Raw genomic sequence first — 14,936 nt, 5'->3', positions numbered from 1 at the left:
CAGACGAAGGCAGACCTAAGATGCTGGCCCAGCGAAGAATTTTCTTCCCAGGTCTTGCTTTTCCAGGTCTTCCTAATGGACGCTGGCTTGTCGACAATGCAGCACGTCGTCCTCCGTCGATCAGCAGTGGGTACGTTGGAATCCGGGTCACGGCACCAAAATGTTAGAGTGGTGCTCACTCTAACTTATTTGCAAGAACCACACGGGAGATAGTATGCCTTTTGAACACTTGCAAGTGGAGAGGTCGTTCATCACTGTGCATACAGCGATGTTTGAACGAAGTCTGACTTAGGCCTCTTGCAAGAGCATATTTATTGAGAGAAACAGGGTGGAGGTGAGAGTGGACAGGATGGGGGTGAACCCCTGGCCTCTGGTTTAATCATAGCAGAGGGTGTTTTACGATGTTGTGTAAACAGAACAACTTAGATTGCTTCCTCTGCAGCTGGTCAATCAGTTCAAAGGATTTTAGCACTTTGTTCTACTACTTTGTTAAGACAGGACAAGTTTGGTTAATTATTACAGGTTATATATACTCCAACGTAATCATAGGATCAAACTAATCTATCAACCTTAACACAAGTGTCGGTCGGTCTGTCTGTTTGCTGGCCGTGAGTCTCTATCCCGTCTGTGTCTTCGTTCCCCACCTACCTCCCTTCCAACTCCCTTTCCCTTCAATAAACCCCGATTCAAACTGCATTTGGTCGCCCTAGCTCCCCTCATTTCCTGACAGAATCCCTCTTACAGACCTGAAACACACTTGCATTTATAATGGTTCCAGAGCGTCTTTCAGAGACTCCTGACAACTGGGCCTTTGACGACTTGGACTGGAAAAGAAAGAGCACAATGTATGTGTGACCGGTCGCAACTGTGTTTTAAAATTCATCATTTGCGGAGGAAATATTTCTGACATTTGTTTTAAATGCGCCCACGGATCTCAGATGACCCACAGCTTGAATGAATTACAAATAGCCTGAGCCTATTCCTTGCTCTCTTACAGCTTTTTTTCTTGTCTAGGACCTGCATTGCACCACCAGTTTGTCGTGACTGGAAGTGGGGAGGGGTTAACTACCATATGTGGTGCTAAGGTGATAAAAATCTCAAGTGCCCTTCTGATACTGAAGTGGTTGTATCAGTTATTTTTCTGCTTTCATCTTGCAACTTGGATGTAGAACTTAAAAATGTTGATGCAATAGCGCTCTAGAATGTATGCAACAGCTTTTATGATTTTATCATTGGTGTGCGCACGGTTTTAAAGCATAAAAGCATCTAGTCTTGTCTCTCATTCTATTTAAAGACATGACTTGTCCGACACTGATTGTAAGAGTGGCTCTCATATAATCTAAACTGCTGTGCAGGGCTCATCTCATTTCGATTGGCCCTCGTAAAGGACACGTTGCTTCAAGTGCGCACAAGTCCACTGCTTGAAATTCTCCCAAGCATTTAACGTACCAGCATGTCTATGCAAGCATGCAACATTGTCTGTGTCCTTGTTGAGGCTGCTGTTTAGGAGGGAACGTGTGCAGGCTGAAATGATTCACGCCCACAAAAGTTAAGTCTGCCCCTTTAACTGCTGTCATTGATTACATTCATTCTCAGCCTCATAATAGGTCGTTACTCTCCCCTCGCTCCAGAGGATCTTCTTTTGTCTGCTTCACACAAGCACATAGTCAAGTGAGAACACACCTTCAGCAGGAAACTCTTCAAAATAAAAGCTATTATGGAAAGATAGGGATAATAACGTGTCCTTGATCACATATCTATGCCAGCGACAGTTCAGGAGGGCTACTCCCACTTCTCACCCAAAATCAGAAAAAGAAGACAGAGCTGAATTTACGCCACACGAATGACTCCTCATAATGTAAATAGTGGGCCAGTTGTAGAACGTGGCAAGCTGTTTATGGACAGCCGGCTCTAATAGTTTCTTTGAAAAATTGCATGCATAAAAAATGACAATATTGTTCACAAGCCCAAATCAAAACAGATGACTGGATATCCTTCAATATACACTCTGTGTGTCGTCCAGTGGCGGATGCTGGTCTTTCAAGGAGGGGAAGCTCAATTTCGGCCTCCATCATAAAATGTGTCGGTTTATTTACCTACTGCTCGGTAAGGACAGAAACTGCGATAGAAGTCAGAAAGAGTGATAGACGTCAGTCCCCAAATGGAACCAGCTACAAAAAGAACCCACGAGAAATAGAAGCTCAATTTGTCGCTATCCATCCATCCATCCATCTTCTTCCGCTTATCCGGGGTCGGGTCGCGGGGGCAGCAGCTTTAGGAGGGACTCCCAGACTTCCCTCTCCCCAGCCACTTCATCCAGCTCATCCCGGGGGATCCCAAGGCGTTCCCAGGCCAGCTGAGAGACATACTCTCTCCAGCGCGTCCTGGGTCGTCCCCGGGGTCTCCTACCGGTGGGACATGCCCGGAACACCTCCCCAGGGAGGCGTCCAGGAGGCATCCTGATAAGATGCCCGAGCCACCTCATCTGGCTCCTCTCAACGTGGAGGAGTAGCGACTCTACTCCGAGTCTCTCCCGGATGACCGAGCTTCTCACCCTATCTCTAAGGGAGAGCCTGGACATCCTGCGGAGAAAACTCATTTCGGCCGCTTGTATCCGAGATCTCGTTCTTTCGGTCACGACCCATAGCTCGTGACCATAGGTGAGGGTAGGAGCGTAAATCGACCGGTAAATTGAGAGCTTTGCCTTTTGGCTCAGCTCTCTCTTCACCACAACGGACCGGTACAGGGTCCGCATTACTGCCGACGCTGCACCGATCCGCCTGTCGATCTCACGCTCCATCCTCCCCTCACTCGTGAACAAGACTCCAAGATACTTGAACTCCTCCACTTGGGGCAGGATCTCATCCCCGATCCGGAGAGGGCATTCCACCCTTTTCCGATCGAGGACCATGGAGTCGGATTTGGAGGTGCTGACCCTCATCCCGACCGCTTCACACTCGGCTGCGAACCGTTCCAGCGAGAGCTGGAGATCACGGCCTGAAGAAGCCAACAGCACCACGTCATCTGCAAAAAGCAGAGACGCGATGCTGAGGTCCCCAAACCGGACCCCCTCAACGCCTCGGCTGCGCCTAGAAATTCTGTCCATAAAAATTATGAACAGAATCGGTGACAAAGGGCAGCCTTGGCGGAGTCCAACCCTCACTGGGAACGAATCCGACTTACTGCCGGAAATGCGGACCAGACTCTGGCATCGGTGATACAGGGACCGAACCGCCCTTATCAGTTGGCTCAGCACCCCGTATTCCCGAAGCACCCTCCACAGAACCTCCCGAGGGACACGGTCGAACGCCTTCTCCAAGTCCACAAAACACATGTGGACTGGTTGGGCGAACTCCCATGCACCCTCGAGGATCCTGCCGAGGGTGTAGAGCTGGTCCATTGTTCCACGGCCAGGACGAAAGCCACACTGCTCCTCCTGAAACCCTGAATAGACCTTACCAGGGAGGCTGAGGAGTGTGATTCCCCTGTAATTGGAACACACCCTTCGGTCCCCCTTCTTAAAGAGGGGAACCACCACCCCAGTCTGCCAATCCAGAGGCACTGTCCCCGATGTCCACGCAACGTTGTAGAGGCGTGTCAGCCATGACAGCCCCACAACATCCAGAGCCTTTAAGAACTCTGGGCGGATCTCATCCACCCCCGGGGCCTTGCCACCGAGGAGTTTTTTAACTACCTCAGTGACTTCGACCCCAGAGATTGGAGAATCCGCCTCAGAGTCTCCAGGCCCTGCTTCCTCAATGGAAGGCGTGTAGGTGGAATTGAGGAGGTCTTCGAAGTATTCTCCCCACCGACTCACGACGTCCCGAGTCGAGGTCAGCAGCACGCCATCCCCACTGTAAACAGTGTTGACGTTGCACTGCTTCCCCCTCCTGAGACGCCGGATGGTGGACCAGAATTTCCTCGAAGCCGTCCGAAAGTCATTCTCCATGGCCTCACCGAACTCCTCCCACGCCCGGGTTTTTGCCTCAGCAACCGCCGAAGCCGCGTTCCGCTTGGCCATCCGGTACCTGTCAGCTGCCTCCGGAGTCCCGCAGGCCAAAACGGCCCGATAGGACTCCTTCTTCAGCTTGACGGCATCCCTTACCGCCGGTGTCCACCAGCGGGTTCGGGGATTGCCGCCACGACAGGCACCAACGACCTTACGGCCACAGCTCCGGTCGGCCGCCTCAACAATGGAGGCGCGGAACATGGTCCACTCAGACTCAATGTCCCCCGCCTCCCCCGGGACGTGGGAAAAGCTCTGCCGGAGGTGGGAGTTGAAGCTCTTCCTGACAGGAGATTCTGCCAGACGTTCCCAGCAGACCCTCACAGAGCGTTTGGGTCTGCCAGGTCGGACCGGCATCTTCCCCCACCATCGGAGCCAACCCACCACCAGGTGGTGATAGGTTGACAGCTCCGCCCCTCTCTTCACCCGAGTGTCCAAAACATGCGGCCGCAAATCCGATGCCACGACTACAAAGTCGATCATCTAGTCATTTTTAACAAAGAAAATATTGTGCAACTCTGAACAGAATTAAAATTAAAAAGTGTTCCCGATGGGCGTCCGATGGCCGGGACAGCATTTATTTATCCAATGACTCGTCTCGTTTCGCTGCACTTTTTGCTTCCCTATTGAACTTGGTAGATGCCCAGTGGTTCTTAACCTGGGTTCGATCGAACCCTAGGGGTTCGGTGAGTTGGTCTCAGGGGTTCGGCAGAGCCTCCACTGCGGAGGTCCGAACACACCTGATTTATCGCGTAAATTTGTGATGACGCATATCTGAACTGGTCTCGCAAAGGCAACAGCAGAAGTCGCACTGATTTGCAGGTATGTAACTTGTTGTGAGTTCATGCATTGTGTTGGTTTTGTTCTTTTAACAAGGTGATGTTTATGCACGGCTCATTTTGTGCACCAGTAAAAAACATCTAGGTCTTGAATTTGAAAAATAAATACATTTATTTTTCACTTAAGAGGGGTTCGGTGAATGCGCATATGAAACTGGTGGAGTTCGGTACCTCCAACAAGGTTAAGAACCACTGGTCTACACTGTTTAAAGCACTGTGCAGCTGCGAGAATGAGTGAGAGGAAAGCCACGTCGTTATCAGTGATAAGAAGCTGATTCTGAACAAATATTAAGCGCGTTGCAGCGCATATTTAGTCAATGACATGTACACATGTATATGTATATATTTGATCACTTATTTTTTGACATTTTAGGTGAAGCTGAGCTTCCCTTGCAGTCTTAGAGCAATCGCCTCTGATGTGTATGTACTTTCAATGACCTACCCAAGCCTACAACTTGACACCTGTGCCGTTGCTACCCTACCCCAATCCCGTGAGTAACGTTATCGACCATTTCAAACTGGTCACCGATGCCACGACTGTGAAATGAAGAAGAAGAAAAAGACCCGGATCACGAATGCTAACAGAATATGTTCTTGTCATTTCATAACTTTACGAGCCAGCAAGGCAAAAAGAAAGCATAAGTGTTTGAATACAGTACCAGTGACTGGCTTTCAATGCGTCGTCCACTTGGCGCCTTGCTGTGCAAAGTTTTAATTTGACGAAAATGATCGGAAGTGAGGTGCTTTTTTTTTTTTTTTTTTCTTCGACTGAATCACCGTTTTAGCTTGAAAGGCAGAGTCGGAAGTGAAACAAGTTCGCATCCTCGTCCTCTTCTCTGTCTCACACACAAACGCCGTCAAGTCGAGCCGCCACACACGCGTGCGCGCGTGCGCACAGACACAATGGAGATGCTTTCGGCCGGGAAGAAACTCTCAGCATGTCTCTCACAGTTGTCGCTGCTGTTAGGACGGATTGGATGTGTGCATCAAACAGCGAAAAGACAATCCCGTCTCGCGGCGGAGGAGGCAGGGTTTTTTATTTGAAGCTGCCCTCTAATTTTGTGTGGAACTGCAGGTATGAACAGAGCACCTCTTTCAAATTCAATGCAAGTGGGCGGACGAAGGCGGTACCGTGCCGTTTTGACCTGCGGGACTGTGGCGTGGTCGGGAGAGACCGCGGGGACCTTTTGATTTGCCCTCCACGGTTTTCTTCGCCGTCTGCCATTTCCCAGGAAACCAAATATAAGGGATGATGGGCCGATCCGACGATGCATTGGATTACGTATTTTGTTTTTCCAAGCAGGACACTGTTGGTATCGTTTGCATGCCATTTGCAGTAGACTGGCCAAAAAGTAAGTATTTTGTCTCTTGTTGACATTATGAAACAGAAATGAGCACGCAAGCATAATCTGTTAAATCTCCAAGATCATGTTTAAATCATTTTGGAAGGGCTAAAACATTGCCTTGCCTCACCGAACTGGAGCTCAACCAATGTATAAAGTCAATTACTTTCTTTTGCAGGATTTGCATTTTGGAACCTGTCCTCAAATCACGGTTGAAGACGCTTTAAGGATTAATCCATCCTGCGGAGGATGCAGTGTGCATTGCGTCAAAAGCGACGGACGGCCGCGAATACTGATGTCAAGCAATGGATGAGTCAGTGGCGGTGCTCCGGTCAGTTGAAGTTTCCCTGAGGTCTCCACTGCTAACTGAGCTTCCCTTTGTTCCCACTCTGCCTTTTGGCCACAAAGAGCTGGAACAATCATTAGTTTGGTCATAGCGTGCCTTCCCGGGGCTTTGGGTGTTTCCCCCCTCACGAAAGGTGTGATTCGGCGATCACAACATGGCATCCCCCCAACGTCAACAGCTGCTGCCTCGCAGCACAGAGGCGAGCTGCCACTCGAGTGGCGAGGGTGTCTCGGTGAGGCTCGGTGTCGGCAGACACAAGCACGAAGGTGGGCAGCCGGTTCGCTGCCATGCAGCAGGATCCAAACGCTGCAAGTACAGCATCTCGTCCAGCTGCAGCAGCTCTGGCGAGTCGTCAGTCAAGAAGACGTTGGTCAAGAGCTTCCGGTCGCAGAAGAGAGTGCCCCAGCTCTTCGAGAGGTCCGCCAGTCACTTCTGGGACCCGAAATTCGACTCGTCCATCCTGGAGGAAGCATGCCGAGAACGCTGTTTCCCTCAGACGAGACGGCGTTTCCGCTACGCGCTCTTCTACCTGTCGGCCACCGCCGCCCTCTGGGGCTTCTACTTTGCTGCCAACCCGTCCCGCTGCAACAGGACGGCCTTTCTATTCCCCACTACGTCCTTTCTCCTCTTCTGCCTCCTCCTCCTACTGCTCACCTTCACCAAGGTCTACTCGCGCTGCTACGATAGAGCCTCCCTGCTGCTCATTGTCGTCACCCTGGGGCTGACCCTGGTCCCTCAAATCCAGACGACGGGCTTGGGAGAGCGCTTGGACGCGGTTGGCCTCGGCGGGCCTACGCACAACCTCTCCTGCCTGGAGACGGGCGGTCGCATCCGCTCCGCCTGTGTCTCACCTGTCGGCACCTTCTCACTCTGTGTTCAGGTTCTGCTGCTGCTCTACAGCGTCCTCCGCATGCGCCTCTTTGCCTCCATCCTACTGGGGCTCCTCTACTCGCTCTGTTTTGAGACTCTGGGGTGGTTCCACCTCACCTGCACTCAAGGGGGCGCTTTGAGCTTGGCCCCTGACAAAGACCTGGAAAGGCTTTGTTGGTTGGCACCGGCCAAAGCTCTGCTCCACCTGTGTGCCCACGCCGTGGGCGTTCACCTGTTTGTCATGTCCGAGGTGCGTTCACGCAGCACCTTCCTGAAGGTGGGGCAATCCATCATGCATGGCAAGGACCTGGAGGTAGAGAAAGCCTTGAAGGAGCGAATGATCCACTCGGTCATGCCCAGAACGGTGGCGGACGAACTGATGAAGCAGGGCGATGAGGACACAGGCGCCTCTGCCAGCAGGGCGGCCGTTGTCATTTCCAGTCCCAAGGGCGACAAAGGCAAGAAGGCCTCCATCCCCCGAGGTCAGATCATCTTCAGACCCTTCAACATGAAAAGGATGGAGCCCGTCAGCATCCTCTTTGCCGACATCGTGGGCTTTACTAAAATGTCAGCCAATAAGTCGGCACACGCCCTGGTGGGCCTTCTCAACGACTTGTTTGGACGTTTCGATCAGCTGTGTGAGCTGAGCGGCTGCGAGAAGATCAGCACGCTGGGGGACTGCTACTACTGCGTGGCCGGATGTCCCGAGCCCAGGCCTGACCATGCCTACTGCTGTGTGGAAATGGGCCTGGGCATGATCAGGGCCATCGAAACCTTCTGCCGGGAGAAGAGGGAGATGGTCAACATGAGGGTGGGCGTCCACACCGGTACCGTCCTCTGCGGCATCCTCGGCATGAAACGCTTCAAGTTTGACGTCTGGTCCAATGACGTCAACCTGGCCAACTTGATGGAGCAGCTGGGCGTGGCCGGCAAGGTCCACCTGTCGCAAGCCACAGCCGACTTTCTGGACGAGCGCTACCCCCGTGAAGATGGACGTGTCGACCAAAGGATCGGAGCGGGCGTAGTGGCAGCTCAGCTGAAAGGTGAGTGCAAAGTTTTTGTCAGCGGGGATCCTGAACTGAGGCCCGTTTGTGGCACTGTCCCGTCTTGAGCGAGTTCCCGGCTGGCCATTGCATCTATGTCTGCAATGAGGTTCTCTCAAGGCTGGCGGCGTTTTAGTTGGCCGTGCTCACCTGGCGCCCATAAAGATACTGACTGGATATCGCCCAAGCTTTCCTCCTTTTGTGATCGAGGATGTCGAAAATTTCGGGGTGACAGAAGGCCAGCGCCTGCTCACCCATTCTGCACTCCCACCCTGGCGAGGGCAATGATTGTGGCTGCAGTGACTCATTAGTGTGCATGGCAGGAAGTGTGCATGAATTATGAATGAGGGGAGACGACAGGGGTGCAGCCGGCCCGGGAAGCCTGCCTGTGCACCCGGCAAGCATGGCTCAAGTGACGGACAGTGCTTGCAAAGCGTGCTCTCTGCCATGCCTCATTTTGTTGTTTGCCTTTGAAGCCCTTGGCCCTCTCGCTTTTCTCTGTGACATGTCCCGGGGTTCGTTGGCATTCAGATGACTCAAGCGGGAAAGGCAAACGAGATTTAGCGAATAAGCGGAGTGACTTTTTGGGATGTTGCCGGGCGGCGCACGGCTATACTGAAGCCACGGCCTCGTCGGAGCAGGGTGTTTCTTCGTATGCCTCAAACGTATTCTGAGGGGAAAAAAAAAACACTCACTCAAATTACAATTATACGCGTTCGGATCTCAAGAATGAGAAAATCAAGCAATTGAGATTCTGTCAGAAAGTCCGCCCGAGGAGGATGTCAGGGTGGATGGCTGTGCGTGGATAAAACAGTGAGGCCGCCATTTGATCCCTCCTTGGAGCGTTTCAAATGCTTGCCAGCACAAGTTTGCATTCAGCACGAGCTAGGCCGTCAAACCAAACGATGGCAATGGCAGGGCTCGTCCAACTCCCGCTTTGTGTCCTTGGGACGTGCTTGGAAAAGCAAAGCGCTCGGCACGCCGCATCATGGCTTGGTTGGCGTAGAAAGGCTTGCCAAATCTGCCAAATTTCTCTTCCTCCTTTGTAAATCTTGTTAATTGACGCTTGAGTTGGCATTGTTGCTGCGATGTTGAAGTGCTTACAATCGCGTTTGCACTTATTCCAAGCAAAATGAGAGCCTAAAGCGGGAGGCCAAACGCTGCCTTTGTGGCTCTTCCAAATCTCTCTTTCTAGGCCTGAGGACCTACCTGATTTCCCGAAGGAAATGGGACAAGCCCCCTCTTTGTAGCTGCTCCAACTCGAGGTGCTGCTCGCAGGGGGCGCCCCCCCCTGACGGAGCCTCCGGCCTTCCCCTGGTGAGTGGCTCAGAAGGTAGAAGTTATGTTCAGAAGGTAGAAGTTATGTTATGTTGGATTATTTGTTTGTCTTTGCCTGCTGAAGCCACATGCGTGTACACTTGTCATGGATTTGCTTTTGCTCATGTGGGCGTTGCCAAGGCTTTCATGGTGCGTTACACACTCCAGGCCTCAATGGCCGCTTGCATCCTGGCTTTGTTTGCCGCGATGGCCGCTTATGTCCTGGCTTCTAAAGTCGTTTTGTGCACTCAGAGACGTTGCACTTCACTCGACACCGGGCTCATTGCTAACCAAAACGGCAGTGCCGTTTTCCCTTAAGGTCGGCAGCCCCCCAAATGCAAATAAAAAGATTTGGCACGCACGCTTGCTCCCCTCCCTTGCAGCCCCCATGCCCATCCTGCAGTTTTGGGGAGGAACGGGTGCTGGAGGAAGGCGACGTGAAGCTGCCGGGCTGCAGGAAAGAACGCGAGACCGGCAATGGCAAGGTGATGCCGCCGGTTCCTCGGCCCATTTATTGCGAAGCGGACCTGCCCGCCGTCTCTTACCCGGGGACCTTTGAAGGCTGCCCCGGCGAAGGTTCGCAACGGCCTGCTGGGTCCCCGGCCGGAAGCTCTCAACAACAGCCAAACGTCGTTGCGCCAGATGCTGCAGGAGGAGAAGAAGACGTGGGCCGGAGGGGCTCTGGGCATGGACCAGCTACGCTCCAAGAACTTCCGGGAGAGAAGCGATGCCCACTTTGTGGACGTCATCAAAGGGGACAGGTGAGGATGGCCCTCCAGAATCAACACTTGGCAAACTCCAGATAATTTGCACTGCTTGCTCCTTCTTTGACAGCCTGATGAAGGACTATTTCTACAGACCGCCCATTCACAAGCTGGGGCTGGCTTTCCTGGATAAGAGCCTGGAATCGGCCTACCGGTTCAGCTACCGAAAGGAGGTGCGTTTGTTGCGCCACCACGCTCGTCCTGGTGTCACCAGGTTGGGACCGCTGAGCTGTTGGCCCGGGAGTGGCACACAAACATGCTCAAAAATTGTCAACCGCGGATTGAGCTGGTGAGGTTGGCGGGTTGCCAGATATATATATCTATATATCTATATATATCTATATATATATATATAGATAGATAGATAGATAGATAGATAGATAGATAGATAGATAGATAGATAGATAGATAGATAGATAGATAGATAGATAGATATTGATATATAAATATAAAAACAATTTTTTTTTTTTTTTTTTTAGTGGGTAGATCTTTGTGACTTGGCCATTTTAAAAGTATCTCGCGAGCTGAAAATGTTTGAGCACCCCTGCACTAAACAATTTGGGCGCTGGCAATTTTAGTGTGAGGCTGCGGTACCCTCTGCTGGTCGACGACAGAAGTGCACTTTGAGCATCTGCAGACTCGCTGGCGTTTTGGGCATCGCAGGTGGTGGCCCGAGCGTCGGTGCGGACCTTCGCCAGCCCCACCTTTGGTTCCTTCCTGGACGTGCTGCTATGCTCGTCTGTGTTTCTGGCTTTGTCGCTGGCCTGCTTCCTTCGCCCCATGGTCACCGGGCTGAGTCTACCCACGCCAGCTGTGATCGTGACCACCGCGGCTGCCTTGCTACAGGCCTCGGCTCTCATCTTTGCAGTACGGTGAGTGAAGTGCCATGAGGTCACTGAAGCAAGCGCTCCAAATGCTTGCAGACTGACGGATGAAGACCACAGTGAGTTACTGTGACCATACCCTAACCCCCCAACCCCCGCCACCAGTGTGGCCTTCTGGCCGGATGCCGCGGCCAAGTGCACGCGGACGCTGACAGAAGCGGCGTCGGGCTGGATGGCGCGTCACTTCATCGGCGCCGTCACGGTGTCGCTACCCGCGCTGGCCGTCTTCTCACACGTCACCTGTGACGGCTCCCTTCAGGTGGGGCGTCATACTGGGCGCTTGCAACGATGCCTGATAATCCTTGCCTCTTTTGCTTTGTCGTGTCCCTCCCCCCTCTCTTACAGTTCATCTGCTGCGCTTTCCTCATTGCCATCGTTCAGTTCTGCAATGCTTGCCCGCTCAGCTACTGGATGCGCTCCAGTTTAGCCACCTTAGTTGGACTGGCACTTCTTTCGCTGCTCTTCACGTCTCCCTGCAGGTAGGAGCACGTTACCGGCCGTTGGCAGAATAAAATCGGACAAGCCCAATCAAAAAAGCGTATTGAATGAACTGACAAAAGAAAGATTTGAATTCCAGATTTGAATTGACTGACTTTATGCTTTAGTATTTACTCAAATTGACAACGGAGAGAAAAATCGGCCGAGGTTTTGTGCCGTGTTACTAATATACTGTTACTATATACATACTACACTAGGAAAAATGAACATAATATCGCAGCTCTGCAATAACCAACATTCGACTTTGTGATTTGTATATATGTTTTACTTCTTCTGGAGTTGCTGCAAATATTTTCTCCTGGTAAGTTTTTTTTCTTCTTCCCAATCCTCCTCTGCTAATACGCGTGTCCTTTGCTGCTCCAAGTTTTGCTGCGAGCAGTCAATCAGAATGGAAACGTATTGACGTCATCACGGGCCAGAGCTGAAATTTGGGCGGGCTAAAATCTAAACTTAGTATGCCAGTTCACATTTTTACCAGAAGACTAAGCGCACATGGAAGCCATTTTCCAATTGAGGTTGCGCAAGAGACTTAAGTTGCGCGTGGTCTCTCCTACCCTGCAGGTCAGACAGGAAGCGCGGCGGCAGCAACAGTTCGGGCCTCCAGTGGGACACACACAGCCGGGCCCGGGACCTGCTGGGCCCCGAAGCCTGCGTGGCCCTTTTCCTGCTCCTCCTCCTGGTCTGGTTCCTCAGCCGGGAATCGGAGGTGAGTTACCGTCTGCATTACCATGGCAACGTGGAGGCCGACCAGCACCGCATCAAGATACAGAACATGAGGGACCAGGCTGACTGGCTGCTGCGCAACATCATCCCCGTCCACGTGGCCGAGCAGCTGAAGGTCACGCAAAGCTACTCCAAGAACCATGACAACGTGGGCGTCATCTTCGCCAGCGTCGTCAACTTTGGCGACTTCTACGAGGAGAGCTACGAAGGCGGCAAGGAGTGCTACCGTGTCCTCAACGAGCTGATTGGCGACTTTGACGAGCTGCTGCGGACGCCCGCCTTCGCTGACATTGAAAAAATCAAGACCATCGGCGCCACCTACATGGCTGCGGCGGGGCTCAACGCTCAGCGCTGCGCCGGGCACCCTGGCGCTCACCTGCACGCCCTCTTTGAATTTGCCCTGGAAATGATGCGGGTGGTGGACGACTTCAACAAGAACATGCTGGGCTTCGGCTTCAAGTTGCGCGTGGGCTTCAACCACGGGCCGCTCACCGCCGGGGTCATTGGCACCACCAAGCTCCTCTACGACATCTGGGGGGACACGGTCAACATCGCCTCTCGCATGGACACCACTGGCGTGGAGTGCCGCGTCCAGGTCAGTGAGGAGAGCTACTGCGCACTGAGCGGCATGGGCTTTGACTTTGACTACCGCGGCACCGTCAACGTCAAGGGCAAAGGGCGGATGAAGACCTTCCTCTACCCCAAGTGCGATGGGGGCGGCGGCCCCGTGCCGCAATACCAGCTCTCTGTGTCCCCGGAGATCCGGGCGCAAGTGGATGGCAGCATCGGCCGCTCGCCCACCGACGAAATCGCAGCTGCGGTGTCGAGTGCAGCGGCCGGCGACAACGGCATGGTGCCCAGCGTTAGTGCCGGTTCCACCTGCTGGGAGAGAGGCGAAGGGCTTCAGCGGCATGCCAGGCGCTCCGTGTCGCACGGCGGTCTGACCTGCGCGGAGCTCAACGACCTGGAGGCGGCCAATGAGAGCCAATTCGTAGTCTCGCCGACGCTCCGCCGACTGACTTTTCCAGTCAGCGCTGGGGGGACCCTTCATCCATATTAGGATGCTCGCCCTGCTGCCTGCTTTGTTTCATGCTGAAAACTGCGGCCAGCTCCGAGGAAGATGACATGAGCAAGTGCACACTTGATCTGCTCTACCTTTCATCCGTCTTCTCTTAGTGCCTTTGGAATCCAATTGCTCCTTACACTTAAAGGGAAACCAAAATGCTTTGGATGTGTCACCGTTTTGCTTTGGAAGCTGCTTGCCTTTGATTCTCAAACGACGCGCTTCAAATGATCTCCGAACTCTGTGTGGAAGCAAAGCAATGCAAATCCAATGGACTTTTGGATTCCATCAATTCTTGAAATGTTCTTGTGACCCGTCGGTCGCCAGTTGTCTTTCTGCTCCAATGGCGAGCAAGCGATTGTGAAATTCAAGTCGCCTATTCCTTGGTCAGCCGCTCTTTGCCAGTTGTGAAATCCGCATCGAATTGATGTTTGTCGAAATGCGAAGCCTTCGCTGTAAACCCCCCCAAAATGCTCTCAGAGTTTGTCCGGCTTGCTTTCAGCCATCATTAGCTTGCTCCCTCAAAACTGCGTTCTACACTTGTAGGATTGTCATTGACTTAAATTGGTTTTAGACGGCTCACCTCGCAATGGGTCGAGGTCCTCCGCCCTACGGTTCTGATGCTCCGGGTCGCAATCTCGGCTCGGGCCTTCCTTGGTGTTAAACGAATGATAGCCCCCATAGCATATAGAAAGGACTCTGTTGCCCATTTGGCTGATTGAAAAAGCGCCGTGTGTTATTTGACATTCATAGGCCCGTTTTTGTAATGTTGTGGGTGCCTTTAATTCTGTCCGTACCAATGTGAGAACTAGATTAAATTATTGATGTATATTTTCCATGTATGTCAGTCGTGCCTTTTTGAAGCAAAAATCATTGTAACACGTTCCACTCACAAGGCACATGGTGACTTGCACTGTCATATTATTTTCTGCTATGTGCTGTTGTTATTCCTGCTGTATTGATTTCCTTTGGAGCGCACTCATACAAATGGAGTCAAAGAGATTTTGTGCTTATGAGCACACAGTTCTCACCGAAATGTGTAAAGGTACGCTTCAGTAATGAGCCAATGAGTACTTAGTAAGTATCATGTAATGTGTATATTCATGTATTCTTTATGAAGTTGACGCTGTTTTTAAAAAAAATGTGTTTTGTTAGACTTAAATCTGAATTTCTGTCATGACCATCATATTTGAATAAGTCTCATAAGTGGACAATTGACGTTCTCAGTCGGTAGAATGGC

The 14,936-nt window shown here is 52.1% G+C and overlaps 1 protein-coding gene across 2 annotated transcripts; it reads left to right on the top strand.

Annotated features, from left to right (window-relative positions):
- The first annotated feature begins 5,621 nt into the window (after nucleotides 1-5,621).
- Nucleotides 5,622-14,532, top strand: LOC125983468 (adenylate cyclase type 9). Of its 2 annotated transcripts, none has more exons than XM_049744680.2 (10): nucleotides 5,622-6,197; nucleotides 6,367-8,447; nucleotides 9,643-9,764; nucleotides 10,148-10,249; nucleotides 10,407-10,525; nucleotides 10,599-10,701; nucleotides 11,192-11,400; nucleotides 11,518-11,671; nucleotides 11,758-11,891; nucleotides 12,472-14,532. In XM_049744680.2, the coding sequence occupies exons 2-10, from the start codon at nucleotides 6,689-6,691 to the stop codon at nucleotides 13,691-13,693; spliced, it is 3,924 nt and encodes a 1,307-aa protein (XP_049600637.1). In that variant the 5' UTR covers nucleotides 5,622-6,197; nucleotides 6,367-6,688; the 3' UTR covers nucleotides 13,694-14,532. The 2 variants fall into 2 exon arrangements, with proteins under 2 accessions (XP_049600637.1, XP_049600636.1); XM_049744679.2 differs by having other exon boundaries at nucleotides 5,625-6,197; nucleotides 10,326-10,525.
- The last annotated feature ends 404 nt before the right edge of the window (nucleotides 14,533-14,936 follow it).

This window comes from Syngnathus scovelli, chromosome 16, assembly GCF_024217435.2.
Source record: "Syngnathus scovelli strain Florida chromosome 16, RoL_Ssco_1.2, whole genome shotgun sequence".
NCBI lineage: Eukaryota > Metazoa > Chordata > Actinopteri > Syngnathiformes > Syngnathidae > Syngnathus > Syngnathus scovelli.
The sequence above is the reverse complement of the archived record's forward strand: the minus strand, read 5'-3'. Positions and strand labels throughout refer to the sequence as shown.

Bases quoted from the DNA above. Each gene is read 5' to 3' on its own strand.
- LOC125983468 (XM_049744679.2), top strand. From the start codon at position 6,689: ATGGCATCCCCCCAACGTCAACAGCTGCTGCCTCGCAGCACAGAGGCG. The intron at 8,448-9,642 runs GTGAGTGCAAAG...CTCTCTTTCTAG, and splicing joins AGTGGCAGCTCAGCTGAAAG to GCCTGAGGACCTACCTGATT. The intron at 11,892-12,471 runs GTAGGAGCACGT...CCTACCCTGCAG, and splicing joins CTCTTCACGTCTCCCTGCAG to GTCAGACAGGAAGCGCGGCG.